A 27,686-nucleotide genomic window follows, 5' to 3' on the forward strand; every position below is an offset into this window, starting at 1 on the left:
TTTTTTTTTTTTACATTGTATCTCCTCAGCCTTTGTTTCTGTATTACCCTCTTTGTCTGACTTTCCAACTCAGGCTTCCTCTTCCCCCCACCCATTTCCTGTCTCCCCCTTCCCTCTGCAGCTGAGGTGCAGGCAGCATCAGCTTCCACCTCACAAACCCCAACAATGCTCTGTGGGCTCCCCTCCCCCAACCTGTTCACTAAGTGTAGGTCTGGTGGTGGTGACGGTGACACATTTATGTTTTTCTCCGGGTGGGGCCAAGGCCTCGCTCTTGTGCCTGATAGATGCCACCCAGGGTTCCTCATAACACTGGTGACCTGACACTTAGCCTATGATGGGTGCCACCCTCAACCTGGCCCCAGGGGAAAGGGAGATTCTTGGCCTGCGTGCTGCTTGTGACAAGGTTCCTGTCTCCCGCCTATAATAGAAAGTCCTGCCAGTCAGCTACCTGCACCTGGGTCCCTGGGCAGGCGTGTTTGTCTCCCACTTGTTGCAGGAGATGGTGGCAGGCCCTACATTTCTAACAGGGGCTGTGTCCTTGCCTCGTCCTGAATTAGAAATGTCGTCCTAATTAGTGGGGGCTTGTCCTGTCCTCTGTCCACAACAGGGGCTGTGACTCTGTCGTCTTGAAAACACGGGGTTGTCCTGCCTGCTTCCTTAAACAGATTGTTGTCCAGCATTCTGTCTATAAGAAGGGGGTTATTAGCCTACCCTCTGACTCTAATAAAGCTATCGTCCTGAGCCCTGAGATGGCATGACTGTTGTTTTGCCATAGTTATTTGTTAACCTGACATCTGACTGTAACATAAGGTGGTCTGCTCTCCAATGACTGAACAGGGAGAGCGCTCTCTCCTCTGACTCCAAAGTCCCTCTCTTAGTCTGTAATGAAAAGGTCACTCAGCTCTCAGACTGTGACAGCAGTGCCACTTGTCTTTCACCAAAAGCCGAGTGTGTGTCTGCTTGCCCCTGCTCATTGAGATATAAAGGCTGCCCTTGAATCTCTTGTCCAGGTCGCCCCCGGGGGGGCAGGAGGGAGGTTCCATCAGGTACCCTTTCTTCAGCTCTAAGAGCCCCCCTCCGGTGGGCTGGAGATGTAAAGGACCCCCAGGGGCTGAGGAGCTGGGGGCTATGGCAGCAGGAAGCTTGGGGTGCTGGAGGCTTGTGGTTGGGCTGCTGGGGCCCCGGTTGGCTGCGGAGCCCTTAGGAGGAGGCAGGAAGTCAGGGTGGGACGTGGGCGCGCTAAGACAGGCGGTGGCTACCTCGGCAAGGGGAGCTGAAACTGTGTGTGAGCTACCAGGCTAGGCCAGGAGGACCATGTGAATGGGGCTGGAGGGCTCCTGGGCTGGGCAGGTAAGGAGTACTGGGAACAGGGGTCTAGGACTGTGGTGGGAGGACCGACTGGGGGAGGGTGGTGCTGCACCCGGGCATGGGGCGCGGCTCCCTGGGTATTCAGCAGCCCTACAGGCGGGGCAGGGGGATAGAAAAGCCTCACTAGAGGTCAGGTGGGCGGCGTGCGGTACAGCTGGAGGCCCCCTTCCCTACGTAGCTCTTGCCTCTCGCCTCTGCCACGCTGTCTGCACTGGTCCCTCCCTCACTGGGAGCATCTTCTTGGAGATCTGGCGCATGTACTGTCAGGTGTTGAAAAGGCCTTCAGAAATCCCCAAGTCCAGTCCCTGATCCCATTGATGGATGAGCCTCCTGAGGCCCAGAGAGGGCAAACGCCCCCTCCTTGCAGCCACTCAGCAAGGCAGTGGCAGAGTCAGGCCCTGGGAGAGGGTGGTGGCCTAGGCTAGGACTGCCCCCCACCCCACTGGGCAGGGTGATGATGGTCAGTCTTGAGTCAGGGGATCCAGGAATCCTGCTGATGGCTGGGACAGACCCCAGTGACAAGCATCTTCTGAGAGAGAGAGAGAGAGAGAGAGAGAGAGAGAGAGGGATTGAGACAGAGGAGTCACCCAGAGCATCCAGATGGACACGTGACAAGTGATTTTAGCCTCAGTGACCAGCAGTGCTGGAGAGCCTGGGGTGTCTCCTATTGGGAGCATGTGGATGCGGGAGGGTGTATTTATCATCTGGGATGGGGCCTCCAGGGTGGAAGCATCTGACCAGAGGCTGGGAAGTTGAAGGAGAGAGAATGGAAAGGAAAGGGCAGAGGAAAGGCTATTTTTATCCCAGACAGGGGCACAGTCGGCCCTGGGTAAGGAACGTCCACGCTTCCATCTGGAAAGTTGCCATTCCTGCCCCTGCCAAGTGTCACAGGATGTCCTTCCCCGCCCCCCCCCCCCTTGCTCTCTCTGGCCTCAGCACCCCCCCCCTCCACTTGCATGTACAGGGCCAGCTGGTACTGCAGAAACCCCGGGAAGGTGGAGGCCCAGGTAGGCATAGTCAGCTACCTGCCCACCCCCTCACTTTCTAACTCTGAGCCTTCAGTTTATGGGGGGCATCCCCGTGTGAGCCAGACTTTCCAGGGTCCCCCTACCCCACCCTCCACTGCTGGAGTTTTCCTTGACACACGATTTCCACCTAGTTAGTGTGTCCCAGCCTTTCTCTCGTCCCCAGGCCCGATGCCTGTAGCCTTTTGTGCGGGCTGGAGAACATGCTGGCTCTCCTTGTGCCTTGGGGGGGGGGAACCCATCCGCACCCTGGACCTGCACCCCCTCATTCTGCCAGCATGTGCTGAGAGATGACGCAGGACCCCTCGCCCTCCAGGCTCAGGGACAGAGGTTCTTCTCAAAGGGTAAAGGGCCAAGTGATGGGGCAAGAGCATGAGATAAGGGCCGAGACTACCGAAGACTTCCCTTGGGTGATCTGGAAGGCTCCCTGGAAGAGTCAACACAGTTCTGAGAAGGACAAAGGCCCTTTTTGGAAAGCACCTATGACAGGAGCCAAGGTCACTGTCCCTGGTTTCTGTTTCTTGGGTACCATGAGGGTAGCGCAAAACCAAACACCAGAGAGGGGATGGGTATGGTGTAGTGCAAAGAACATAGGTTTCAGGAACAGGCCAACCCAGGAACAATTCCGGGGCTGGCATTTCCTCAAATGGTATTGCCTTCGCCTCTCCAGACTCCAAACTCCAGATCATTAATCTGCAAAGAGGCAATAATCAATTTCTCCCTTACAGACTGTTTGTGGGGCCTGTCATGTGCCCTGGGTTGTACTTGACACACAGTAGGTGCTTAACGGAGGTTAGGCAGTCCCTCCTCCTGTACATGGTGCACCAAAAGGAGGGCTGTTCACACCCAGAATTACGCCTACTCAGCACCTTGGCAGGCCAGTGAACCCCGTCCCCTCACACTTGTGGTATAGCTTTGCAAATGAGCTTGTTTCCTGTGTATGGTGGGTGTGAGAATTCTAGGCTGAGCCACAGGGTCTACCTTAGAGGAGAGTCCCCCCAACAGCTTCAACACACACACACACGCACTCCCTATCCCAAACACCAGACATATCATCAGACATTGCGTGTGTGCATATGTGGGCAGAAGCAGAGTCAGGGTCTCCACACACAACACACATTGGATCTTACAAGGCTATACATCCCCCCACAGGGTGATGACTTCAAGGCCAAGCTCTGTTTAGTGAAAGCAATGCTGAGGGGAGCTGGGTGTGAGGGTGGGATGGGGGCAGGCAAGACCAAGATACCATCATCCAGGGATGTGGCCAAACTCCAGTGTTGGCTTAAAGTGCCTGGTGCTGCGTTTCCAACACTTGTTCTGAAGAACAGCAGTTCACGGGGTGCCTGGGTGGCTCAGTTGGTTGGGTGTCTGAATTCAGCTCAGGTCATAATCTCACAGTTTGTGAGTTTGAGTCCCTTGATGGGCTCTGTGCTGACAGCTCAGAGCCTGGAGCCTGCTTCGGATTCTGCGTCTCCCTCTCTCTCCACCCCTCCCCTGCTCATGTTCTGTCTCTCTCTCTCTCTCTCTGTCTCTCCCTCTCAAAAATAAACATTAAAAAATATTAAACAACAACAACAACAACAATAAAACACCAGTCTCATGAAGCACCTGGAGAGAAAATGGTCTTGGGGCCAAATCCACATGGCTTCAGCTACCAACCAGCCCAACCCATGTTAATTTCATAGTCAATGTTAGCTTGTAAAAGCTTTGAAAGTTCCCCCAGAGTAGGGGCCTAATTGATTTTGTCCAACTCATCATTTCTCAAACTTCTTTGGTCACAGAACCTTTTCTCCCCCTGATCATCTATTCCACGCCTACTTTTCTTGTGATAGGGAGAGGAACAGAAGAGTAGGCTGTACAGTGAATCCTCCTCGAATGATCGTATCTCTTGGCAGGGTTTTTGCATCGGTGGTGGGGTTTTTTTTGTTGTTTTTTTGTTTTCCAATGACAAGATTAGCACACGGCTGTTACAAAAAATTCAAACAGTACAGAGGCATGAACAGAAATATAAGAAACACAGCCCCCTCCAACCTCACTTCTGGGATGTGTTCACCGCGAACAGTTTCCAGAGTTTCCTATGTGTGGCTGCTGACAAGTGTCGTGGTTAGAAGCCCAGGCTCTGGAGGTAGACCAAGGTTCAAATCACCACTCTACCACTTACTTATTTGTTATGAGGCCTCAAACAAATCGTTTTACCTCATTTGTGCCTCAGTTTTTGCATGTGTAAAATGGGGCTCATTATAGCATTTACTTGATAGGATTAGTATGAGAATTACATGGAAACATGCAAATAAAGTATTAGCACAGAACTTGGCTTGAAAGAATCCCCGTATAGATGCCCATTTAAATGCAAATAGGCTTCCATTCTACATTCTGTTCTGTAACTTGCTCGCCATGTTTTTTGGTTTTGGGTTTTTTGCTTGCCATGTTATAACTGGGATGTCTTTCCATGTCAATACCTGGAGACGGTCCTTCTCTCTTCAACAGCTTCAGCTAACCGTTCACTTGGTAAATGGGTAATGGTGGTGATTTTGAAATGCTACTTCCTGACAAGTATTGCTGTTTTGCGTTGCCAGTGTTGTTGTGAGTCATAGACATTACCAATCAGTAAGCTGAAGACAGGCCTATGGCCTCCTGGGAAAATGGAGTGATCTGCCAGAGGGGCACCCACCTCTGTCAGAGAGGGCAGGGCCAAAAGGACAGGAACCTCTTGATCTGCTCACCTCTGTGTCACCAGCGCTAGAACAGAGCTTGGCACAGAGAGATATCCGTGCAACTTTTGTCAGTAGGCTGACCAGTTAAGAAGATTGTCCCTCCATGGGGCACCTGGGTGGCTCAGTTGGTTGAATGTGTGACTCTTGATTTTGGCTCAGGTCCTGATCTCAGAGTTCATGAGATCGAGCCCCGCATCGGGCACCCGCTTGGGATTCTCTTTCCCTCTCTCTCTGCCCCTCATCTGCTTGCACGTGCTCTCTCTCTCTCTCAAAATAAATGAACATTAAAAAAGAAAGAAAGAAAGAAAATTGTCCCTTCTCTAACTCACCAACAGAGGTCTAAGCCCAAAGCTCTGGCTCGTGTCGTAGCATTTCCCAAAATATGGCCTGTGCACCACCGATGTAGGTGACTGATATTAGGGGGTAATGAATTTGAATTTACAGATGATATTATGAATTTATTTTAATGTATCCTGATTTCTGTTTATGGATGGTGATACTGATTTTCCATTTATGGTAGATAAATATATTCCATTTTAGGTAAATATATTCAAGGTGAAAAGGTGGTCTATGGAAATGCTCAAAATCACAAAGGAAAAGGAAAATAATTGATAATAGCTAATATTAGCGTTTAGACTGGAAAATGTTTAAGGCTGGTGTAACGAAATGCTCATGTTAGCCACGAATAATAGTTAGAGTTGACCTTTAAACAACAGGGTTGTTGGGCTCCCACCCCACGCAGTCGAAAATCTGCGGTGTATAACGTTCAGCTGCCCAAAGACTTAACTACAGTTGACCCTTAACTACATACAGTCAGGGGCGCTGACTACCCGCATAGTCAAAAATACCTGCACTGGGGTGCCTTGGTGGCTCAGTTGATTAAGCGGCCAACTTCGGCTCAAGTCACAATCTCATGGTTCATGAGTTTGAGCCCCACATTGGGCTCTGTGCTGACAGCTCAGAGCCTGGAGCCTGTTTCAGATTCTGTGTCTCCCTCCCTCTCTACCCCTCCCCTACTCACACTCTGTCTCTCTCTCTCAAAAAAAAAAAAAAAAAAACATTCAAAGAAAATCCTGGTATAACTTTGATTCCCCCTAAGACTTTACTAATAGCCTACTGTTGACTAGAAGCCTTACTGATAACATAAACAGTTGGTTAACACATATTTTGTCCATTTTTATTTATTTATTTTTTATTTAAAAAAAAATTTTTTTTAATGTTTATTCATTTTTGAGACAGAGAGAGACAGAGCATGAATGGGGGAGGGGCAGAGAGAGAGGGAGACACAGAATCGGAAGCAGGCTCCAGGCTCTGAGCCATCAGCCCAGAGCCTGACTCGGGGCTCGAACTCACAAACCGCGAGATCGTGACCTGAGGTGAAGTCGGACGCTCAGCCGACTGAGCCACCCAGGAGCCCCAATTTATTTTTTATTTTTAGAGAGTGAGCACAAGCAAGGGAGAGGGGCAGAGGGAGAGAGAGAGAGGAAGAGAGAGAGAGGGAAAATCTTTTTTTTTTAAGCTTATTTATTTACTTTGAGAGAGAGAGTGCAAGTGAGGGAGGGGCCGAGAGAGAGAGAGAGAGAGGGAGAAAGAGAGAATCCCAAGCAAGCTCCACACTGATGGTGCAGATGTGGTACAGATGTAGGGCTGGAACTCACCAACTGCAAGATCATGACCTGAGCCGAAGATGGACGCCCAACGGTCTAAGCCACCCAGGTGCCCCGAGAGAGAATTGTAAGCAGGTTCCACCCTGAGCAGGGCTTCTATCTCAGGGCTCAATGCTATGACCCTGGGATCATAACCTGAGCTGAAATCAAGAGTTGGATGCTCAACCCAATGAGCCACCCAGAGGCTCCAGATTAACTTATATTTTGCATGTTATATGTTTTATACATTGTATTGCTACAATAAAGGAAACTAGAGAAAAGAAAGTGTTATTAAGAGAATCATAAGGAAGACAGACCACCTGGCTGGCTCAGCCGGTAGAGCATGCGACTCTCGATCTTGGGGTTGTAGCTTCGAGCCCCATGTTGGGTGTAGAGGTTACTTAAAAATAAAATCTTTGGAAAAAAAAAAGAAAGACAAAGAAAATCATAAGGAAGAGGAAATACACTTATAGTACTCTACTGTAAAATATCCACACATGAGTGGAGCCCCACGGTTCAAAGCCCTGTTATTCAAGGGTCAGGTGAACTCTCATGTACGCAGTTCTCCCTATGTGCCAAGCACATGCTAAACGCTTTATTTATGGGATCATTTATATCTCACATATAATGCTTACAACAGCCCTCCATGGAGATCCTGTTTTAGTTCCCATTTTGCAGATGAAGGAATGGAGAGAGGCTCAGAGAGGTTTAGTAACCTGCCCAGAGGCCCTCTGCCATTACGGTCAAGCCACTCTCAGTTTCGTGAGAATAAATTCATCTTGTTTGCATTTAAGAGAAAGCTTATCTTTTTTGTTCTCTGTGGTTTAAAAAAAAACGGGGGGTGTTATATCGCAAAGGAACTCAGGACACATCCCTGTTCTATCCGTTAGAAATTATTTACCATGCCTACCAACCCTGATTCCTAAGTACCATGATGAGGGTTCTGCGTAGGCCTCCATAGGCAAGGTTCAACCGTGCTAACAACCAAATCTTGGTCAAAGGAAAAGGCCAAGAAAATGTTTTAAATGATTCCTGACAGATTTTGCCACAAGGTGGCCCAAAGTACCACAATGGTCTGCATTGGAACAGCCTGTCTGCTCTTGACCAAGAATTCCTGGCAAGAAGCTGGCACACATTTTGGACAGAATGTTCAATAAATGAATAGGTTTACAGTTTAGGGGAGAAAAAGTGTTGCCCTTTTTTTTTTTTCTTCTTCAAGGGGACAAAACACATTCTAGGCAGCCAGGCAAGATAATGTCTATGGAGTTGATAAAGGTGAACTGGTTGGCAAAAATCAGAACTCACAGTGATATGAGCCCTAAACAGCCCTGGGTTTAGACAATCCAGTCCAGGAGCTGCACAGAGCCTGGGATTTTTGATCAGTTCTACACAGTGTGAGCAGGGCCACTGCTGCATGTGTTGGGCACTATGCTGAGGGTCATGAAGGGGTGGGGACTGACATCTAGCCCTCGCTCTACTCTCCAAGTTTGAAACCCCAGGGAGGGGTGGCTCTTTATAATTGGCACAAAGTGCTCTGTGGACCATGGGCAGCTTTGAATTTGACCGAGAACATTACAGACCCTAGTCAGAGGAGGTCTAGATCTATAAAATTCCTGCTATTGACCTCGAATTCTGGGGTTGGGAGAAGAGAATGTCCTGTTTCACTCACCCCAGAATCTGCCCTCATTGCTGGTGCTGAGAGCCCTGGGGATTCTCTGGATCTGTTTTGTCTTCATCTTCTTTTCCTTTCTTTCAGACAATGAGACATTTATATTAAGATTTAATTTTGATTTTCTTTTTACTGGCCTCGTTTCTTAACCTGATTAGATTATTTTGGCTACCCAGTAATCTTTGTCAAACTAAGACCAGAAGGATGGGACCCACATTGTGTATAAATAGATGTATGCATATATGATCTCACAACTACACAGGGACAGGCACAAACTATACATACGCCCATTCTGTGATACATCCATCTGCACAAACAGCCTTGGACAAGCCCATGGGTATGCACACATAAGCACGATGTTCACAGAATCATCCGCCTTCATATACGCAGACTTGCATTCACCAATTGGCTAAATGTACACTCAGAAACATGCATTCTAGGTGGAAGGAGAATCGTCTTGCAGAAAAAGGCCTTTGTTAACAGCACAATGATCAAAGTTTTGATGAAGAGCGGTTCCCCACCCTGTCAGACCTCCTCCCCTGCCCTGTTTCCTCCATGGCCCCTCAGGATCCTCCACCCTCTTTAGAGGACTTCCCAAGGAGTAAAGAGTAGAGGAGAATACCTTGGTAGGTAGGGTCCTTATCTGAGTTTCGCCTCTGCCTAGAGTCCTCATGTGCTATTGGGAAAATCACTTAACCTCTCTGATCTCCCAGAGTCTCCACCTTTAAAACAAGGCTGATAAATTACACCAGTGCTTCTAAGCTCTTCCCTCCCAGGCTCCTTTGCCCTTTTTCCCTGTTGTAGTCCCCCCCCCCCCGCCCCCCAGGACTCATGGTTTTCAAGTTACTTTGTTTAGGTACTCATTTTCTTGTTTTCTAATTCAAATTTTAATCAGAGACTTAATCAAGTATGCATTGAAGAAACCATCATATAATTTGTCAAACTAAGAAACAAATTATAGTGCAATTTCCCTTCAGGTTTTTGAAATACTGAAATAATCTGCAGGCCTCCAGCATCATCCTGGGGCCTCCCAGAAACATGGAGCTCCCAGTAGCTGGGAGCCACTCACCAAAATCCTCTCTGGCATTGTCGGACCCCAAGGTCTCATGATGGCTGCCAGGCCCTACACCCCACAGCTTAGACTTTTGTAGAGGGCTCGATGTGCTACCTGCTGCTGGAGGCCTCCAGGAGCACAGGACAAGCCACAGAGGAAATTCTGGGGTCAGATTCCCCAGAAGAGTTAGAGTTCCTTTTGGCTTAATCAGGACAGGTTTGACTTCTTCCCCATTCCTGACTCCAGTATATATTTTTATATATTTTTAAATGTTTATTAATTTTTATTTTTTAATGCTTATTTATTCTGAGAGAGAGAGAGAGAGGATGAATAGGGGAGGGACAGAGAGAGAGAGGGACAGGGAATCTGACCGAAGTGGGCTCTGTGCTGACAGCAGAGAGCCTGAAGTGGGGCTTGAACCAAGAACTGTGAGATCGTGACCCGAGCTGAAGTCAGACGCTCAACCGACTGAGCCACCCAGGTGCCCCAATTTTTTTTTTTTAAGTAGGCTCCATGCCTAATGAGGGCCGGACACGGGCCAAACTCGCAACCCTGAGGTCAAGACACAAGCTGAAATCAAGAGTCTGATGCTTGAAGCACCTGGGTAACTCAGTGGGTTAAGCATCTGACTCTTGATTTCAGCTCAGGTCAGGATTTCATGGATTCGTGAGTTTAAGTCCCGCATCTGGCTGACAGCACAGAGCCTGCTTGGGTCTCTCTCTCTCCCTCTCTCTCTGCTCCTCCACCTACTTCAAAATAAATATACTTGAAAAAAAACCTTTTTTTGAGGAAAAAAAAGTCTGGGGCATCTGAGTGGCTTAGTCGGTTGAAAGCCCAACTTTGGCTCAGGTCATGATCTCACAGCTTGTGAGTTCGAGCCCCGTGTCGGGCTCTGTGGTGATAGCTCGGAGCCTGGAGCCTACTTCAGATTCTGTCTCCCTCTCTTGCTGCCCCTCCCCTGCTCATGCTCTGTCTCTCTGTCTCTCTCAAGGATAAATAAACATTAAAAAAAATTTTTTTTAATGAATAAATGTTAAATTTAAAAAAAAAAGAAAAGAAAAAGGAAAAGGAAAAAAAAAAAAATGTCTGAACCTTAACTGACTGAGCCACCTAGGCGCTCCTGGCCCTAGTAACTAGGGATGTCAGGTCCTCTCTGGTAGGCCCAGATTTAGTCCATGATATAGATCCTGTCTGCATGCTGTCCTGGACTGTGGCCCAAGGCCCTGTGGCTCTTTTCCCTTCCCCGCGTGACTCCGGCCTGGACCAGGCACCAGCTTCCAGCCCTGTGATCTCCAGCCTGGATTCCTTCTGGCCCCTCCACCGGCTTCTCCTCGCTATCGCATCCAAATTCATCCCCTTACCTCAACCCCAAACTTTTCTCATCTGTCTCTTACCCTTTTCTGAAGCCTCTGAGAATGTCAGCCTAGATGGGCCCTACGATCTCAGTCCAACTCCGTCTGATGTTGGCGTTCTCTTTACAGTACAATCAACCTGTGATCTTCCAAGGCCTGTTTGAATATCACAAACCATGCGATGCTCACGGCCTCACCCATAGCTCATCTCCTCTTTGGCTGCTTCCAGATTGATATCAGGGCTTCTCTGGAGGCGTTTGCTGCTCATTAGTTCCTAGCCATAATAAAATTAGCTGTCAAAAAGCCATTTACAGCCACAGATGGGTAGACTCTGGTTGAGCAGGATTTCTCGAATGTCTCTCCCCCACACTCCAGGACTCCTCACAGGAGCAGGGAGAGTGAATGTGTATCCTTTTCCTTGAAAGTCTCTTGATTTGGCTTAAAGTTCCATGTACATTTTACATTTTCCTCCACAATAGGTCTATGTTTGTTCAACTCTGAATAAGGTCAAGTAACACTCATGTTCTGAGAAGACACACACCCATGACTTCTGGTATCCATGAAGGGTCCTGAGTATCTCAGTTTGACAAACATGACTTTCAAGGGAGGCCTGGGTGGCTGAATCGTTTAAGCGTCCAACTCTTGATTTTGGCTCAGGTCATGAGCTCATGGTTCCTGAGATTGAGTCCTGCGTCAGGCCCTACACTGACAGTGTGGAGCCTGCTTGGGATATTCTCTCACCCCCTCTCTCTGCCCCTCCCCAACCCCCCCCCCCTCAAAATAAACTTAAAAAAAAAGAAAGAAAGAAATAAAAGAAACATTGGATTATCTACTAATTTCATTCTCCCATCCTCCAAAGTAGGGCCTGGGAGGGCAAAATGAGCAGTGGTGGAAGTCTTTCTAAGCTCTAAACTAAGCTAACATTTGTGCAAGCTTATGAGAAAGGGATACTAAGACCCCTCTGACAGAAAAGGAAAAGTGAAGCTTAGGAAGAATGATTTCAGCAGTCATACAGTAAGCGTCAGAACTGGGGTTTGAACGCAGGTCTCTCTGATTCTGAGGCCCGTCTTCGAGTTTTTTGTTTTGTTTGCTTGTTTATTTTTTAAGATTTTATTTTCAAGTAATTTCTACACCCAGCGTGGGGCTTGAACCCACAACCCTGAGATCAAGAGTCACATGCTCCACCAACGGAGCCAGCCAGGCATCCTGAGTCTTTTTTTTTTTTTTGAATTGAGATACAATTGACATGTGTCCTTAAGTCTTGCAAACCAAAAAAATCTCCACTACCCTCCCTCCACTTCTACTTGGTCCCAGCATGGATTAGCATCTCCAGCTTTGTTCTGTCCCAAATAGGTTGTGTGAGGTATTTTTTTTTAAGTTTATTTATTTTTGAGAGAGAGAGAGAGAGAGAGAGAGAGAGAATCTTAAACAGGCTCCACTCTCTGTGCAAAGCCCAACGTAGGGCTCAAACTTCATGAACTGTGAGATCATGACCTGAGCTGAAATCAAGAGTCGGCTGCTTAACTGACTGAGCCACCCAGGCGCCCCTCGATGGGGTGAGTTTAAGCAGGCCTCTCCGGGCCTGCTTATCTAAGGCTCAGTTTGCTCCTCTAAAATCAGAAGTTAGACTTGGTGGCTTCTAAGATCCTGGAAGACGGGATGCATCAATCCTCCGCATACTAGTCAACATTTATTAACGACAACTAGTTCTGGGTGCTGGAGCATTTAGGCAAATAAAGCACAGCTTCTGTTCTGGATGAATCCACCGTCTCATCAAGGGAGTGGGAAATGCAGTGCGACCGACACATAAAATCAGTCCAGTCATGATACTCCGTGCTAAGCTGACAACTCTGTTTGAGTGGAGTGTGGTAGGAGGGCTTCACAGAGTAGGTGATATTTGAGCTGAGCCTGGAAGGTTGAGTTAGTTCAGTAGGTAGACAAGAGAGCATTCAAGGTAGGGGAGCCACACGTGCAAAGGTATGGAGTAAGAAAATAGCATGGGGTGTTTGGAAAAGGCAAGAGTAGATAAAAATGAAGGCTGTGTGAGTGTGAGTGTGAGTGTGTGTGTGTGTGTAGCAGAATAGACCATGGAGGTGGATTTGATCTTGATATTAAAGGGTCTTGAGTGGTTAATTTTATCTGAGGACTGGTGATTTCTAAGCAGTTCGGAGAAGCAGCCCCAGGAAGGAGATGCTCTCAGGACTCCTGGGGGCTTCACAATGAGGCGTCCAGTCTACTCTGTTTCAGGCAGAACAGCCCCACTTTTACCTGTTTTATCTATGAGGTTCTGCGTTCTGCTTGATTTCCATCTGACAAAAAGTTTCCACTGCTTAAGCAAGCAAACAAATAGAAAAGTTATGGTCAATAGTGTCGCTGAAGGTTTTTCTGCTGGTGAGAATCAGAAAGAACCCTCTGAAGGAGACTTGTTGCGGGGGGGTTGAGGGGGCTGGGGCCTGACCGCTGACATTAGGGAGCAGGAGTCTGCCATTTGGCTGGCTTCCTTGGCTAGAAAGGGGGATTGTAAATAGGAGGTGGGGTGTACACACCTCTCTGGTAGGGGAAGATGAAAATTCAGGTCTCCTCCACGGCCTGGGGAAGTGTGTGAACTTTAGTAGGTATTCCTCCAACATGGGGGATGGGCAGAGAGAGAGAGAGAGAGAGAGAGGGTTGGGGGAGAGGCAGGAAGTGGGCAAGTAGGCTAACAAAGGTAGCTGTGGCGGTTTGCCCACCCCAGGTGGGAGGGCGGGGCCTAGGGCTCAGTGGGGGCCCATGTGTGACTTTACTTGTGGCCTGGGGGCTCAGAGGGAGCACCAGTCTGGAGCTAGGACCTCATTTCAGCTTTTCTGTGGCTGGTGAATGGGGGATGGGTGCCTGACAATCTCAGGTACTTGTGGAAATTCCCAGGGCAAGGCCCTAGGATGTCTGATGTCCAGGAAGTAGATCTTGGGGGAGCCCCTTCAGCCCCCTCTCCATTCCCCCAGGGACCATGGGCTGTAGCTGCAGCTCAAACCCTGAAGATGACTGGATGGAAAACATCGATGTGTGTGAGAACTGCCATTACCCGATAATCCCACTGGATGGCAAGGCCACGGTAAGAGGCAAGACAGGGGACTGACTTGGCGAGGGAGTCTGGTGGAGGACACAAACCAGGAGAAAGAAACCACCACTGGAATAACAGAGTGGTCTTCTCCCCTTGGAAACAGAAAGGAAAGGAGGCTGAGAGAGGGGAAGGGACTCTTCTGAGTAGCTGGTAAATTCAGGGACAAGACCCAGCCAAGCTGGAGAAGTGAGCACAGTGGGGAGGGGAGCCAGTATCTGACCAGTCTTTTGCTCTCTGACCCCATTTTCACCCCCCACCCTACAGCTGCCCATGCGGAATGGCTCTGATGTGAGGGATCCACTAGTTACCTACGAAGGCTCCAATCCCCCAGCCTCACCATTGCAAGGTGACCTCACAACCAGTGGGGCCTGAAAGTTAAGGCCTGTGGATCCTTGGCTCTTGTCTCCCATCTCCCTATCCACTCTCTACCTTGTCTTGCCTCTCTTGTTCCTGATCTTCTTCGCTGCCCTGTAACTCTTGAACTCTGTACTTCCAGCCTATCCAGGCTGGTTCTCCCTGACCCCCACCCCCACCCCTGTCTTTACAGACAACCTGGTTATCGCTCTGCACAGCTACGAGCCCTCTCACGATGGAGACCTGGGCTTCGAGAAGGGTGAACAGCTCCGTATCCTGGAGCAGTGAGTGTCCTCTCCACGCCACCCATCCTTGCCCCACGGGAGCGTGGGAGGGAGCAGGGATCCCTGTACCGCGAGGCCCCTGAGTGGCATGCAGCGGGAGCCCTTGGGACAAAATGGGAGGCTCCGGAGTGCCGGGCTGGAGGCTGGGGTGTCATGGTGTAACTGGGGGCTTTGAAGGTTTCCAGCCGAATCCAAGGCCAGGCCGACCCCACTGACTGCCTCTGTCGCGCAGGAGCGGCGAGTGGTGGAAGGCGCAGTCCCTGACCACAGGCCAGGAAGGTTTCATCCCCTTCAACTTCGTGGCCAAAGCGAACAGCCTGGAGCCCGAACCGTAAGTGGGGACTCCTCGTGGCGAAGGATGGGAGCAGAGGAGGGGTGCTAGGGGGTAGTGGTGAATGCTTGAGGGCGATGGAGGAGGAAGTGACCAACAACACAAGACTGCCTTCGCTTCTGCCTTGCGCAGCTGGTTCTTCAAGAACCTGAGCCGCAAGGACGCGGAACGGCAGCTCCTGGCGCCCGGGAACACGCACGGCTCCTTCCTGATCCGGGAGAGCGAGAGCACCGCGGGTGAGCGGCTGGGCGGGGCCGCGGGGGCGGGGGCGGGGCCGGGGCGGCCCGGGAGCTGGACCGCGTCTCCGAGGTGTGTGCCGCGAGATCCCAGGGAAGGGGCGCGGGACTAGGGGCGCCCTTCGCAGGGCGCACCCGCTCCCTCTTTTTGCATTCGTTCACCCATTCTTTCACCCAGGATCGTTTTCACTGTCCGTGCGGGACTTCGACCAGAACCAGGGAGAGGTGGTGAAACATTACAAGATCCGTAACCTGGACAAAGGCGGCTTCTACATCTCCCCCCGCATCACTTTTCCTGGCCTGCACGAGCTGGTCCGCCATTACACCAGTGAGCCCCGGCAGGAGCCCCTCCGACGTGCGCCTGAGGCGCCTTCACCTGTGCCCCACCAGCCTGCCTCCCCTAAGCTCCTCTGGGCGGGAGGGGGGGATGGTACCCTCCGCCGATCTCTCAGTGCGCTCCTTCATTCCCCGCAGTGGGTGAGGTGCGGCACCCGATAGCCCAGGTGTTGGGTGACAGCCTCACACCTCCCCTGCCAGTCTATTTCTCCTTGGCCAAGTGGGGACTGAGTGGGGGCACCGAGTCCCGCCGTATTGACAACCCTAACCCCCCTCCCTTGTCCTCGCAGATGCTTCGGACGGGCTGTGCACGCGGTTGAGTCGCCCCTGCCAGACCCAGAAGCCCCAGAAGCCTTGGTGGGAGGACGAGTGGGAGGTTCCCAGGGAGACGCTGAAGCTGGTGGAGCGGCTGGGGGCTGGCCAGTTCGGGGAGGTGTGGATGGGTGAGTGAAGCCTTCCGGGACTGCGGGGGAAGGGGAGAAGGGGAGGCTTCCGCTGAGGTCGTGAGAGTCCCCAGAGAGTGTCCAGGCAGCTACGTGGCTCTGGGTGCTCGGGCTCCCAGTGACTCCCCAGCCCCTCCCCGCCCCAGGGTACTACAACGGGCACACAAAGGTGGCAGTGAAGAGCCTGAAGCAGGGCAGCATGTCCCCCGACGCCTTCCTGGCCGAGGCCAACCTCATGAAGCAGCTACAACACCAGAGGCTGGTCCGGCTCTACGCGGTGGTCACCCAGGAGCCCATCTACATCATCACGGAATACATGGAGAATGGTGGGTGCCACCACTGTCATCGACCGCTGGGGGGCGCTGACATTCCCTCTGCTCCTGAATAGAGGATGGAGGAGATCTGCCATTTCACCGGGCTCAGGACTGAGGGTTTCTTGTTTTTCTGGGCCTCTAAAGAGTCACCACCAGGGACAAGAAGAGGGTGTGATGTCTGAGCCTGTCTAGGAGCACAGGCTAAAGTGCTCTGGAAGAGCTCTGGAAGGCTCTGGAAGAGCTTTGACTTCTCATCTTCCCTGACCTGCAATCCTGTTTGCCTTTTTCAAAGCTCTACCTTGATCTCAGGATGCTTGATTTCAAACGAGTGCGTCCCTAGCCCCATTTCTCTCTTCCTTTTGACCCAGAGCCTTGGGAGGGCAGATCTGCCCCAAATCCCTCTCTTTCAGTTCTAGGTGAGCCCCTTGCCCTCCTTTGGACAGACTGAGAGCCCCCAGGGAGGTGGATAGAAGTTTCTAGGTCCACCTTTGCCACCAATTTGCTGTGTGACTCAGGCCAAGTCCCTGTCCCATCCCTGGTGCTCATTTTCCCCAAGTGTAACATCAGAAATCTAAACGGGCTCACCCAAAAATAATTTAGAGTAGTCCTTAAGGGTTCTAGGATCTGACTGCCTGTATTAGAATCTTGCCTTCGTGATTGTGTGGCCTTGGGCCCATCACTTCACTTCCCTCTGCTATGGTTTCCTCATCTATAAAATGGTGGTAGTAATGCTACGGTAACTTTTTCATAGGGCCTTTGTGAGGATGAAAGAGTCAGTGTATGTAGAGCAGACAGAATAGTGTCTGTTCAATAAATTTGTTGTCATCTGGCTCAGATTCTTGGGGAGTATAAGATCTGTCACTCTTTTGGCTAGTGGATTCTGGAAGTGGCAAATAGGTTTTACCATGTGGGCCAACTTCAGATGGTAGTTGCTTGGAGTTCTGTGTTGAGGAGGATGCTGAGGCTCATTGGAAGTAAGTGGTGGGGTTGATTACCAGCATCTGCCATGGACCAGATGCAGGAGCGGCAGTTCATGCCATGTATTTACTGTGTCTGGGTGAGGCTTTTATCTTTGGTGACTAATTCAGCACTCATAACAGGACACTTAGGTTGCTGCCGTCTTTAAATGCTTATTTATTTATTTTGAGAGAGAGAGAGAGAGAGAGAGAGAGAGAGCAGGGGAGGGGCAGAGAGAGAGAGAATCCCAAGCAGGCTCACACTGTCATTGCAGAGCCTGATGCAGGGCGGGATTCCACGAACCGTGAGATCATGACCTGAGCCGAAATCAAGAGTCAGACGCTTAACTGACTCAGCCACTCAGGCACCCCCGGTTGCTGCCATCTTTACCCAGGCTTTTAATCTCTTGAGAAGGGCTAGCAATTACTAGCTCCGTTCTAGTAGCTTCCATCCCTGGTCATCTCCTAGTCACCCTCTATTACCAGATGTGGTCCCTCAGGCCCCCAGGCACCTCTTTCCATACTCCATTGAATACATTCAGCACACATTTATCACTGCTTACTTTGGGCTAGGCACTGGGAGCACGAATGGACAAAACAATGTTCCTGCTATCAGGGAAAACTCATTTTAGTTATGTGGCATAAACTCTAGGAAAACCAGAGTTTCGCCATGGGAAAATTCCAGCATGCCATGGGGAATGTAGATAATGATGCAATTTATTAGGCCTGGTAGGACCTAGAGAGGCTTCCTAGAGGAATAGTCTTGCTGGGCCATGAAAGAAAAGTAGAATTTTTAGCAGGCAGAGATGGGACAAAAGAGACTTTGGGGTGAGAGCCCAGTGGTCTATATGAAAAACCTCAAAATTGTCTAGGGTGGATAGAATGAAAGAGGCAGAAGTGGGGGAAAGAGAAGCAACTATGAATGTGGACTGTGCAGGGCTTTGGACATGGGGCAGGACATTGAGCTCTACCCCATTGGTGATAAGAAGCTTACAGACTTCTCCAAGCATACCCCATCCTAGACCCTGGGAAAAGACTTCATGTATCCTGGGTATCCTCACCCTGAATGCACACTTGTCCATTCTCACCCCTTACTCTTCTTTCCACATGTCAGACACTACTTCTAAATAGCCAGTTAGGGGACAAGGGTCAGGGAGCTTTCTGCTGGGCCAGCTTGAGTTAGCAACTTTTCTGCTCCTGTTCACAGGGAGCCTGGTGGATTTCCTCAAGACCCCTCCAGGCATCAAGTTGACCATCAACAAACTCTTGGACATGGCAGCCCAAGTAAGGAGACTGGGGAGGGGCTGGGCAAGTGCACAGCCCGGTGGGGTAAGGATGTCTGGTCCAGGACTGCTGACCTCCTCTCTGGCCTGCAGATTGCAGAGGGCATGGCATTCATTGAAGAACGGAATTACATCCACCGTGACCTGAGGGCTGCCAACATCCTGGTGTCGGACACCCTGAGCTGCAAGATTGCAGACTTTGGCCTAGCGCGCCTCATTGAGGACAATGAGTACACAGCCAGGGAGGGTAGGTGTGGGATACAAGGGAAGTCTGGGGCCTGCAGGGTCTGGCCAAACAGACCCAGGTGACCTCACTCTGCCTCCCTCCAGGGGCCAAGTTTCCCATTAAGTGGACAGCACCAGAAGCCATTAACTACGGGACATTCACCATCAAGTCGGACGTGTGGTCTTTTGGGATCCTACTGACGGAGATTGTCACCCATGGCCGCATCCCTTACCCAGGTCAGGGCCAAGGGCAGGAGCTGAAAGAGTAATGGGGACGAGCAGCAAATCCACGTCTTTCTACTTACTTCATCTGTCCCTGGTTCAGAATCTGAATCTTTCTAACTGATTTTCCTGTATTCACTGAGGACTCCAGCAAGCCCAGTCAGGTGCCACATCTCCCAGGGCTAGCGTCCATCTCTGTGTCGATTTCTCTCCTGCTTCAATAATCCCAGCTCTTTTCTTTAGTTCAGACACAGGCAGCCTAGGAGGGTAGAAGAGGATCTGGCTCGAAGGCAGGAAGCCTGCCTTTATCACCAGATCTGCCATTCATGCCAACTTTCTGATTGAGTTTGATCAGATCATTCTTTCTTTCCCCATCTGTAAATTATGAGGTTAGAACAGTACCTGGCCCATACTAAGCACTTAAGAGTGTTAGGTTTTATTATTAATCATCATTTTGAGCAAGTGACTTTAGGCAGGTGACTTTACCTCTCTGAGCCTCAGTTTCCTGATATGAAAAATGAGACTGTCTGTAAAAGAGTTTGACTCCCTGTAGGTGCTCACTAAATGCTGACTTCCCTTTCCTCCGAAACTTTCCATCTAAAGAATGAGAGAGACATGTACACAACTAATTCCTACCCTCTGGCTTCTGCACAAAGTCCTTTACCCTGAATTCAGCCAAGACGGATGGAATTTTTTTTAAAGTAACTTGCTAGGAAACTATGGGGAAAGGAAATGGAACACAAAGACAGAGTAGAGAGGTCACGGAACACAGTGGCCAGATACGCAGAAGCTTCACATAGCCCGGGAGCAACATGTACAGAACTTTGCTCCTAGGAAGGTAAAAGTACCTTAGAATCAGGTGAGAACCTGAAGGACTTCCCTGCCCGGGATTTGCCCCATCACAGAGTCCAAGGGCAGCACCGGGGCTAGAACCACACTCCAGTCATCCTGCCAAGTGTCCTCACTGCCCCTCCACTGGGCCCATAGAGGTGAACCCATAGAGAATTTCTCCTTTAGAAGAAACAAAGCATTGGGGCAGCTGGCTGGCTCAGTCAGTGGAGCATATGGCTTATGATCTCAGGGTCATGAGTTCAAGCACTACATTGGGCATACAGCCTACTTAACAACAACAACAACAACAACAAACAGCAACAAAAGCATTACAAGTATGATGATAAATGGCAACAGAAATGTGGCTTCAGGGTCAAGGAGACAATGAGGAGTAATGGGGACCTGGGTGAACCTGGGTGAGCATCTATTCCAGAGGATGGTTGCTACTAAGACATAGGGACCCCTAAAACAGATCCTTTCTTTTTCCAAAAGCCAAAACTTGAAATTTTAGGAAAATTTGCCCATATCCAAATATCAGTGATTGATTCAAATTGTTGAAAGACACTGTAGGGACTAAACCGAAGTAGATCTATGGGCTATATTTAAGCTGGGTGTAGACTGTGAGTTTCCACTCTCGCCTCTAGCCATGGGTGTTTAGTTCACTGGTCTATGTCCTTGAATTTCCGGGTTTTAAAGGAAGTGGCCCCCAAATTATTTAATCTGGGTCACACAGGGGCCTTTGCTGGGGGGTCCATCTGGTTTCCTGATGCAGCATCTCATGTGCCTGGTCCCAAAGCCAGAGAAGCCTCACCACTATGCTGTCTGTGAGCTCCCGTTCTGTCCTGGGCCCTGACCTGCCACCATCTCTCCCCACCAGATCGTAATACTCAAAGATATTCTTCATGCAGCATCTCTCCAGGCACTATACTTGGTGCTTTATATGCACTCTCACTCAATTTTCATAACAGCTCTATGAGGTAGGAGCTACTATATAATCCATTTCCCAGATGAGGAAACTGAGGCCCAAAGAGGGGAGGTGGCTCACCCCAGGTCTCACATTCAACATTTACGTGTTTTGAGTGCTTAAGCCACAACAGACACTCCAAGTGGCGTGACTGACACTGGGCAGGTACCTGAAGTACGCTGTTACCATTGGTGAAGACCAAGATCCTTTGGGATTGGTGCTCACACCATACCAGTTAAATATTCTAAACATCATCCCTGCTGTGGGCTTCCAAAGCCCGGATCCTTGATCTTTCTCCTGTCAACCTCCAGGGATGACCAATCCTGAGGTGATTCAGAACCTGGAGCGAGGCTACCGCATGGTGCGACCTGACAACTGCCCAGAGGAGCTATACCACCTCATGATGCTGTGCTGGAAGGAGCGGCCAGAGGAACGGCCCACCTTTGACTACCTGCGCAGCGTGCTGGAGGACTTCTTCACGGCCACAGAGGGCCAGTACCAGCCCCAGCCCTGAGAGGCCTAGCTGGCCGGGGCCTGGAGCCCTACCTCCATCTAGTCAACCTGGCTGGGGGAGATGCAGTTCTTGTGTCTTACCCATGTGGCCTATGCACATATGGACTCTGCATGTGAATCCCATCCCCCGTGTGGCACATATACTTCTTGTGTCTTATACACGGGTTCTGTAGTTGTGTGGGCTCTGCACATGTGTCTTGTACATGTGTGGCATGTGCATATATGACTTGGACACCCATTCAAGTTGTCCCTTTGTGGGTCCTTCTACCTCCCAAGACCACCGGAGAGAAGGGAGACGCCTGTGATTGATACCAGCTTCTGCCCACCCCCCTTTCCTTTCCCCTAGCCATCAAGAAACTCCTTGAAGGCTGGGACCTTATCTAATACCTCTGTGTGCTCCTCCTTGGTGCCTGGCACACATTAGGAGCTCAATAAATGACTCTCTGTTGACGAAGACTGTACATCTCTCAGCTCCCTACTCCCATCTCCTCTTCCTTGGGAGGGAGGAGTGGGGGTTCAAAAGATGGAAAGTAAGTCACCCTGAACTGGGGTGAAAGATGGGATGAGGGGATGTCTGAACTTTTTTCAGCCCTGCTGATTTGGGGGGGGGGCAAGGGGAAGTTCTTACACTTTGCTGTATGGGCTTTGTGAACTCCTTCAACCCCACCCCTACCCCAAAGGATTAAGTGTGAACCCCTGCGCAGAACCTCCTAGGGAGTGGGTGTGTCCCAGGACCCTCCCCTTCCATTATGTAAGGGCAATAGCTTTTTTTACAATTACTGATTCTGGGGCTAGATTTGTACTCAAATATGTTTTGGTTCACGTTCAAGATGTTTTTGAACACTGAATTAATTTACTCATTTGGCAAATATTTATTGGACATCTACTGTGTACCAGGCATGGTTCTGGGTCCATAGAATATACAATAGATTAAACAAAATCTCTGTCCTTATGGAGCTTACATTCTAGTAAGGGAAGACAGACAATAAACATCACCAAGAGTAAATGATACGGTATGGTGCTGAGTGCTAAGGGGAAAATAAAACAGGGTAAGGGAAATTAGGAATGTCATCGCTGGGGGAGGTTTTCAATTTTAAACAGGGTGGTCTGGGAAGGCCTCATTGAGAAGGTGACTTTTGAGCAAATATTTGAAGGAAATGAGGGAGCAAGCCACAAGGTATGGGGCAGGAGCAGAGGGGGATGAGGGAACAGCCTGAGGCAGAAGCTTCTTTGGCAAGCTCAGAGACCAAGGTCCTGAGTGGGGGAGGGGGGGGCCCTGAGGGGCAGAGATCCTGTGTGGCCTGGGGCCTTGTGATCTTTGCAGGAACCATTTCAAGGAGACTTTTCCGGGGATTTTTGCAGAGCCACGACATGATCTGACTTACATTTTAAAAGGATGGCTGCTACTAATGTCTTGAGTTAGTCAATTTATAAAACTGGGAAGATTTTGCATAAATCTCCAGATTTCTAGGCGCCTGGGTGGCTCAGTCAGTTAAGTGTCCAATTCTTGATTCATGATCTTGTGGTTTGTGAGGTTGGGCCCCAGAGTCGGGCTCTGCCCTGGTAGTGTAGAGGCTGCTTGGGATTCTCTCTCTCTCTTCTCTCTGTCCTGCCTCTGCTTGTGGGCATGCTCTCTCTCTCTCTCTCAAAATAAATAAATAAACATTAAAAAAACACTATAGATTTCTACCTTCTCTTGAAAAAAAAAAAAAAAAAAAGGACGATTTGGCTTTATTGGATTTACCTGTCATGGAGCTGAGTCGTGGCCACCCTCTTCGGGTGGGACTTGAGCTCTTTCTTTGCCAAAGTCCCTTCCACTCCCAGACAGTGACACTGAGTGTTAGTGGTTATTTATCATCATGCTTGCACTGTTGTTCTTATAATGAAGAGGAAAATGAAATGTTTTTTTCACCTATATTTCCATTAAAAAGTGACAAAATAAAAGATACCTGCAGATGGCACTGTGTTTGAAGAAAGATAGGGGAAAGAAAGGCATATTGCTTTACAAAAGTGAAAAAGGATCCAATTTTAGAAATATGCAAAGCACCTGAATCAAACTAATATAAATTAATATAAATCCACTTATTTTACACCACCTGCCTCACCTCTGCAAGGATCTGAGTGTCTGATTCCTGTTCTGCATTTTATAAAATGTTGCCACACCCATGACCGCATCTGATCCCCACCCTCCTTTTCGTTCCTGCAGCCATAGAATTGGTGAACTTTGCATTGTTATCCTCTCCAATTTACCAAGAGGGAAGTGGGGCCAGAAAGGTTCCTAGCTGGGAAGCAGCAACACAGAACTGGAAATAGGGCTTATTCCCTGGCCCTTTAGCTGTTTTATAATAGAACTGCCAGTCTTAGATCTGTTACTTTTATAATTAGTGCCCCAAATGCTGTTCTCAAATGAGAAACACAAGTGCCCAAGCCCTCTTCAAAGGCTAGGGGCATAAAAACGTATCTTATGGACTACAGGACCATGAGTTTGTAACTTAGTTGGCACACAGATGGTAAGCATTTACTAATATTAATTTTGTGTTGTATTTGTTATTTTAATAGCTCATCACTGTGCTTTTCAGTCTTTCAGCTTTCAGTAATGAACAGTTGATGACTGATGGGTTTAGTGCAGTGTTTCTCAAGGGTAGGGTGAGAGCAATTTTTGCCCTGGAGACATTTTTGCAATGTCTGGAGACAATTTTGGTCATCGGTACTGGGGGTGAGAGTGGAGGTTGCTATTCACATCTAATGAGTAAGGGCCAAGGATGCTGCTAAACATCCTACAGGGCAGGGGACAGCCCCCTGCAACGAGGAATTATCCAGCTCCAAATGTCAGTAGCTTCAATAGCTTGAGAAATCCTGCTTTAGTATAAGGGGGCAATCAGTTCCCTCCTGTGTAAAGGCACTCTTTAGTCCTCCTGGTGTGTGTGTGTGTGTGTGTGTGTGTGTGTGTGTGTGTGTGTGTGTGTGTCTGCACCAGGGAGGTAGGCTTTGGAGTAAGAAAGGCTGGGTTCTACCCCTTTGTTAACAGTGTCTCTGGTGCACAGTAGGCATTCAAAAAATCTGTACTACTGAAAGCTGAATTTAATTACTAAATGTGTGACTCTGAGCAGGTCTCAAAGGTCTGAAGTTCATTATTCTTACCCGTAAAACGGGGATAAAAAGTCCTCTTCCAAAGCCGCTGTGAGCAATCATTGAGATAAACGTTGGTAACTCTATTCCACAGTACTCGGCCTAGAGCGGTTTTCTTTCCTTTGTCAGTTTACTTCTCCCTCTTGCAAACCTGTGTTCTTTCTAATCGACGTTCAGCCCTGTCATTAGCTGAGTGACCTTGTGCAAGTCACTTTCCCCCCACAGGCCTCGGGTGATTCTCTATAAAATTACAAAGTTGGCTTCTGACCTTCAGGCACGCTTCCAACACCGAAATGGGACCGTGGAGTGTACGGATCTGCTTTCCTCCCCCGGGACTAATGGTACGGTCCCCGGGCAGTTTCCCCCACCCCCCTGTCGCAGACCTTGGTACAGGCCCAGGGGGCCCTCGGCTGCCTCTCAGGGCTGCCCTTGCCCCCAGCCGAGTTCCGGGCCGTCCTTGCGCAAGCTGATTGGCTGGAGCCGTGCCCGGGCTGCGCGGCTATAGGTGAGCCCGGGAGGGGACGGGCGGAGCGGGTTGGAGGCCCGCCCCCTCCTCCCCTGGGTCGGACGCTGAGCCGAGCCGCGGGCGGGAGGCCGGACGGACCGACTGACGGGAGGGACGGGAGCCGAGCAAAATGGCGCAGACTCAGGGCACCCGGAGGAAAGTCTGTTACTACTACGACGGTGAGCTCCGTGCGCGTGGCGGGGGCGGGGGCGGGGCCGGGCCGGGCCGGATCCAGGAGAGGGAGGCTGAGGAGATGTGAGCGGGGAGGCTGGGAGAGAGGCTGAGGCGTTGGGGAAAGGCTGAGAGAGGAGGCTGCGAGGAGGTCGAGGCTGAGAGAGGAGGCTGAGAGGAAGGAGGTCGAGACTGAGGGAGGAGGCTCAGAGGAAAGAGGTCAGGGTGAGGGAGGAGGCTGAGAGCAGGAGGTCGAGGCTGAGGGAGGAGGCTCAGAGGAAAGAGGTCAGGGTGAGGGAGGAGGCTGAGAGCAGGAGGTCGAGACTGAGGGAGGAGGCTCAGAGGAAAGGAAGGGAAGTCGAGGCCGAGGGAAGAGGCTGAGGCCGAGCGGGGGTCGTCTGGAGAAGCTTGGGGTAACTTGGTGGCGGGGGGCGGAGAAGGGGGGAATCCTCAGGAAGCTTTATGGGGAGAGTTTTAGTGGGACTCCTGGAGGGGAGGCTGGGTCTGAGCGGGGAGGCAGGATCTGGTGGAGAAGGGTGCAATGATCTATTTTCCTTGTGAGAATACAAAAGTCTTCCTCTGCCCCTTTGCTTCCTCATCCTTTTTGGTGAGAGTCCTGCGGAGTCCCCACCTCCTGTCACCAGCCTCCCCTCCCCCAGTCTCTGAGCTGGGCCTGCAGTTGCTGCTGGGAAATGGGGCCCCTGGGCTTGGAAGGAGAAAGTTGCAACCTGTTAAAACAGACTTTTCCATTTAACGAAAGCCTATGGAGCAGCTTACTCTGTACTAGGGATGATTAGCTGCTGGGACCATGGGGCTGAGCAGGTCACTTCCCATCTTCTCAGTCTGGAAGGGGAGATAGACAGTGGCAGGGAACTGCTCTCCAGTGTCATGCTGGGATAAAGGAAAGCTCAGAGTGTTTTGGGAGCACAGAGGAGAGGCACTCAGCCCAGCCTGGGGAGTCAGGGAGGGAGGTGCCATCTTGGACCCGAAGAACAGGAGTTATTAGCCAAGCTCCGGGAAGGCAAAGGTGACAGTAAGTTTAGAGGTAAGAGAGAGGACAGCATTTTTGAAAGCAGGTGTGTGTACAGCATGGCTGAGGCATAGGTTTGAGGGCAGAGTGTAGAAGGTCAGGAAATAGGGTGGAGGGAAAGGTTGCAAGTGATGAGGCTTGAACCTCATGATCTGGGGACCAGATCATGAAGGGCTGGACACACTGTCTTAAGGAAGTTGGACTTTATTGTGAGTGCACTTGTGAATCATTGAAGTTTTATGCAGGTTGTGACATCAGATTTATACCTCAGACCTATCACTCTGAGACAGAAATTGAATTCGCCAGTGTACGGGTAAGGAAGACGGCAAGGATCCCAAACTTCTGGGTTGGGCAGTTTGATGTTGAATGTTTGGAGAAGGTTATGTCAGTTAATAACTTTGGGTTTTGGGTTTTTTTAAGAAGTATTTTTTGAGGGCTATCTCTACTAGGATATCCAAGTAGAGGCATCCAGTAGGCAGTTGGCCATTCAGGTCGCCATTTTTATTTTTATTTTTTTCAATTAATTTTGAGAGAGAGAGAGAGAGAGGCAGAGTGCGAGCAGGGGCTGGGCAGAGAGAGAAGGAGACAAGAATCTGAGGCAGGCTTCAGGCTCTGAGCTGTCAGCACAGAGCCCAATGCAGGGCTTGAACTCACTAGCCGTGAGATCATAGCCTTAGCCGACGTCTGACGCTTAACCAGCTGAGCCACCCAGGCGCCCCCAGGTTGGCCATTTAGAAGACAAAAATGAGAAGGTAGAGATTTTTGGTAGTTGTCAGCATGCAGATGGTAATTTTAGTTATGGAAGAGGATACGATCACCCAAGAAGTTGTATAGCGTGGGAAGAGAAGAAGATCGGAGTGGAATTCTAAGGACATGCACTGAGGAAAAGTCTAGTGCCCTTCATGCTCTGTATTCCCCTGTCGTAGCACTTGTCACTGTGTATTGGAATTGCCCATTTACTTGTTCGTTCTTCTTAGACGGTAATCTCCTTAGGGAAAGAGACCATGTCTTGTCTAGCTCTGTATGCTCAGCCCCCAGAACAATGCCTAGCTCAGAGTAGGCTGTCAATAAATACTTGCCGATTAAATTGTACAGAGGGAATGTAAGTGAACCAGAAAGTCTTGGGTTACAGTAGCCAAAAGAAGGAAGGAGTGGCCAAGTGTTGGCAAGAACTGTTTTGTGTGTACAGTTTGGAACTGAAGTGAGATTGCGGTAGATTGAAGAATGAATGGATGGGTGAAGAGAAGACATCAGATTGAACCCTTTTCAAAGGAAGCTTGGTTGGGGCAGAGAGAGAGGGTTGTTGATACAGGGGGATGTAGTGGCTGAGAGTTGAGCATATTCAAAATTTGAATGGTAAATAGCCAGGGGGAGGGGTTGAAGATACAGGAAAGAGAGGGATGGGTAATGATGGAGGTTCCTGAAGAGACCAGGTGAGATGGAAACCAGAGCACAGGTATGGACACTAGCCTTCAGGGGGACGTTTCTTCATGATGAGAGGCAAGGAAAAGTTCAAATGTAGGCAAGTTTGATGAAGAGAAAGTTGGAGTTTTCAAGATGAGGTAATAGATTATTTCTTTTCCTGTGAGTGGGGGGAGGGTAGTTGGTAGAGTAGGAATCTTGAGAGAGAT

The 27,686-nt window shown here is 49.8% G+C and overlaps 2 protein-coding genes across 4 annotated transcripts in view; both read left to right on the forward strand.

Moving 5' to 3' along the window:
- The first annotated feature begins 1,218 nt into the window (after window positions 1–1,218).
- Window positions 1,219–22,489, forward strand: LCK (LCK proto-oncogene, Src family tyrosine kinase). The gene is made up of 13 exons (XM_007092415.3): window positions 1,219–1,350; window positions 13,810–13,919; window positions 14,193–14,274; window positions 14,476–14,566; window positions 14,799–14,897; window positions 15,030–15,133; window positions 15,312–15,461; window positions 15,760–15,912; window positions 16,059–16,238; window positions 18,390–18,466; window positions 18,559–18,712; window positions 18,796–18,927; window positions 21,019–22,489. Exons 2-13 carry the CDS (start codon window positions 13,815–13,817, stop codon window positions 21,219–21,221), a joined length of 1,530 nt encoding a protein of 509 aa, XP_007092477.1. The 5' UTR covers window positions 1,219–1,350; window positions 13,810–13,814; the 3' UTR covers window positions 21,222–22,489.
- Window positions 22,490–24,867: 2,378 nt separating this feature from the next.
- HDAC1 (histone deacetylase 1) overlaps window positions 24,868–27,686 on the forward strand; it is a 31,634-nt gene continuing 28,815 nt past the window's right edge. The window contains exon 1 of one of the 3 annotated variants that reach the window (XM_042996302.1): window positions 24,868–25,033. In XM_042996302.1, coding sequence (XP_042852236.1) covers window positions 24,985–25,033 — 49 coding nt within the window. In that variant the 5' untranslated portion in view covers window positions 24,868–24,984. Of the gene's footprint in view, window positions 25,034–26,311; window positions 26,369–27,686 lie in introns of those variants that run through there. The other 2 variants (XM_042996298.1, XM_042996300.1) reach the window with 2 other exon arrangements.

This window comes from Panthera tigris, chromosome C1, assembly GCF_018350195.1.
Source record: "Panthera tigris isolate Pti1 chromosome C1, P.tigris_Pti1_mat1.1, whole genome shotgun sequence".
Taxonomy (NCBI): Eukaryota; Metazoa; Chordata; class Mammalia; order Carnivora; family Felidae; genus Panthera; species Panthera tigris.

What these genes read in the sequence shown, in the direction of transcription:
- LCK (XM_007092415.3), top strand. Translation starts at nt 13,815, where the DNA reads ATGGGCTGTAGCTGCAGCTCAAACCCTGAAGATGACTGGATGGAAAAC. An exon ending in AACAGCCTGGAGCCCGAACC is followed by an intron (nt 14,898 to 15,029) that starts GTAAGTGGGGAC and finishes TGCCTTGCGCAG; the next exon opens with CTGGTTCTTCAAGAACCTGA. An exon ending in GGAGAGCGAGAGCACCGCGG is followed by an intron (nt 15,134 to 15,311) that starts GTGAGCGGCTGG and finishes TCTTTCACCCAG; the next exon opens with GATCGTTTTCACTGTCCGTG.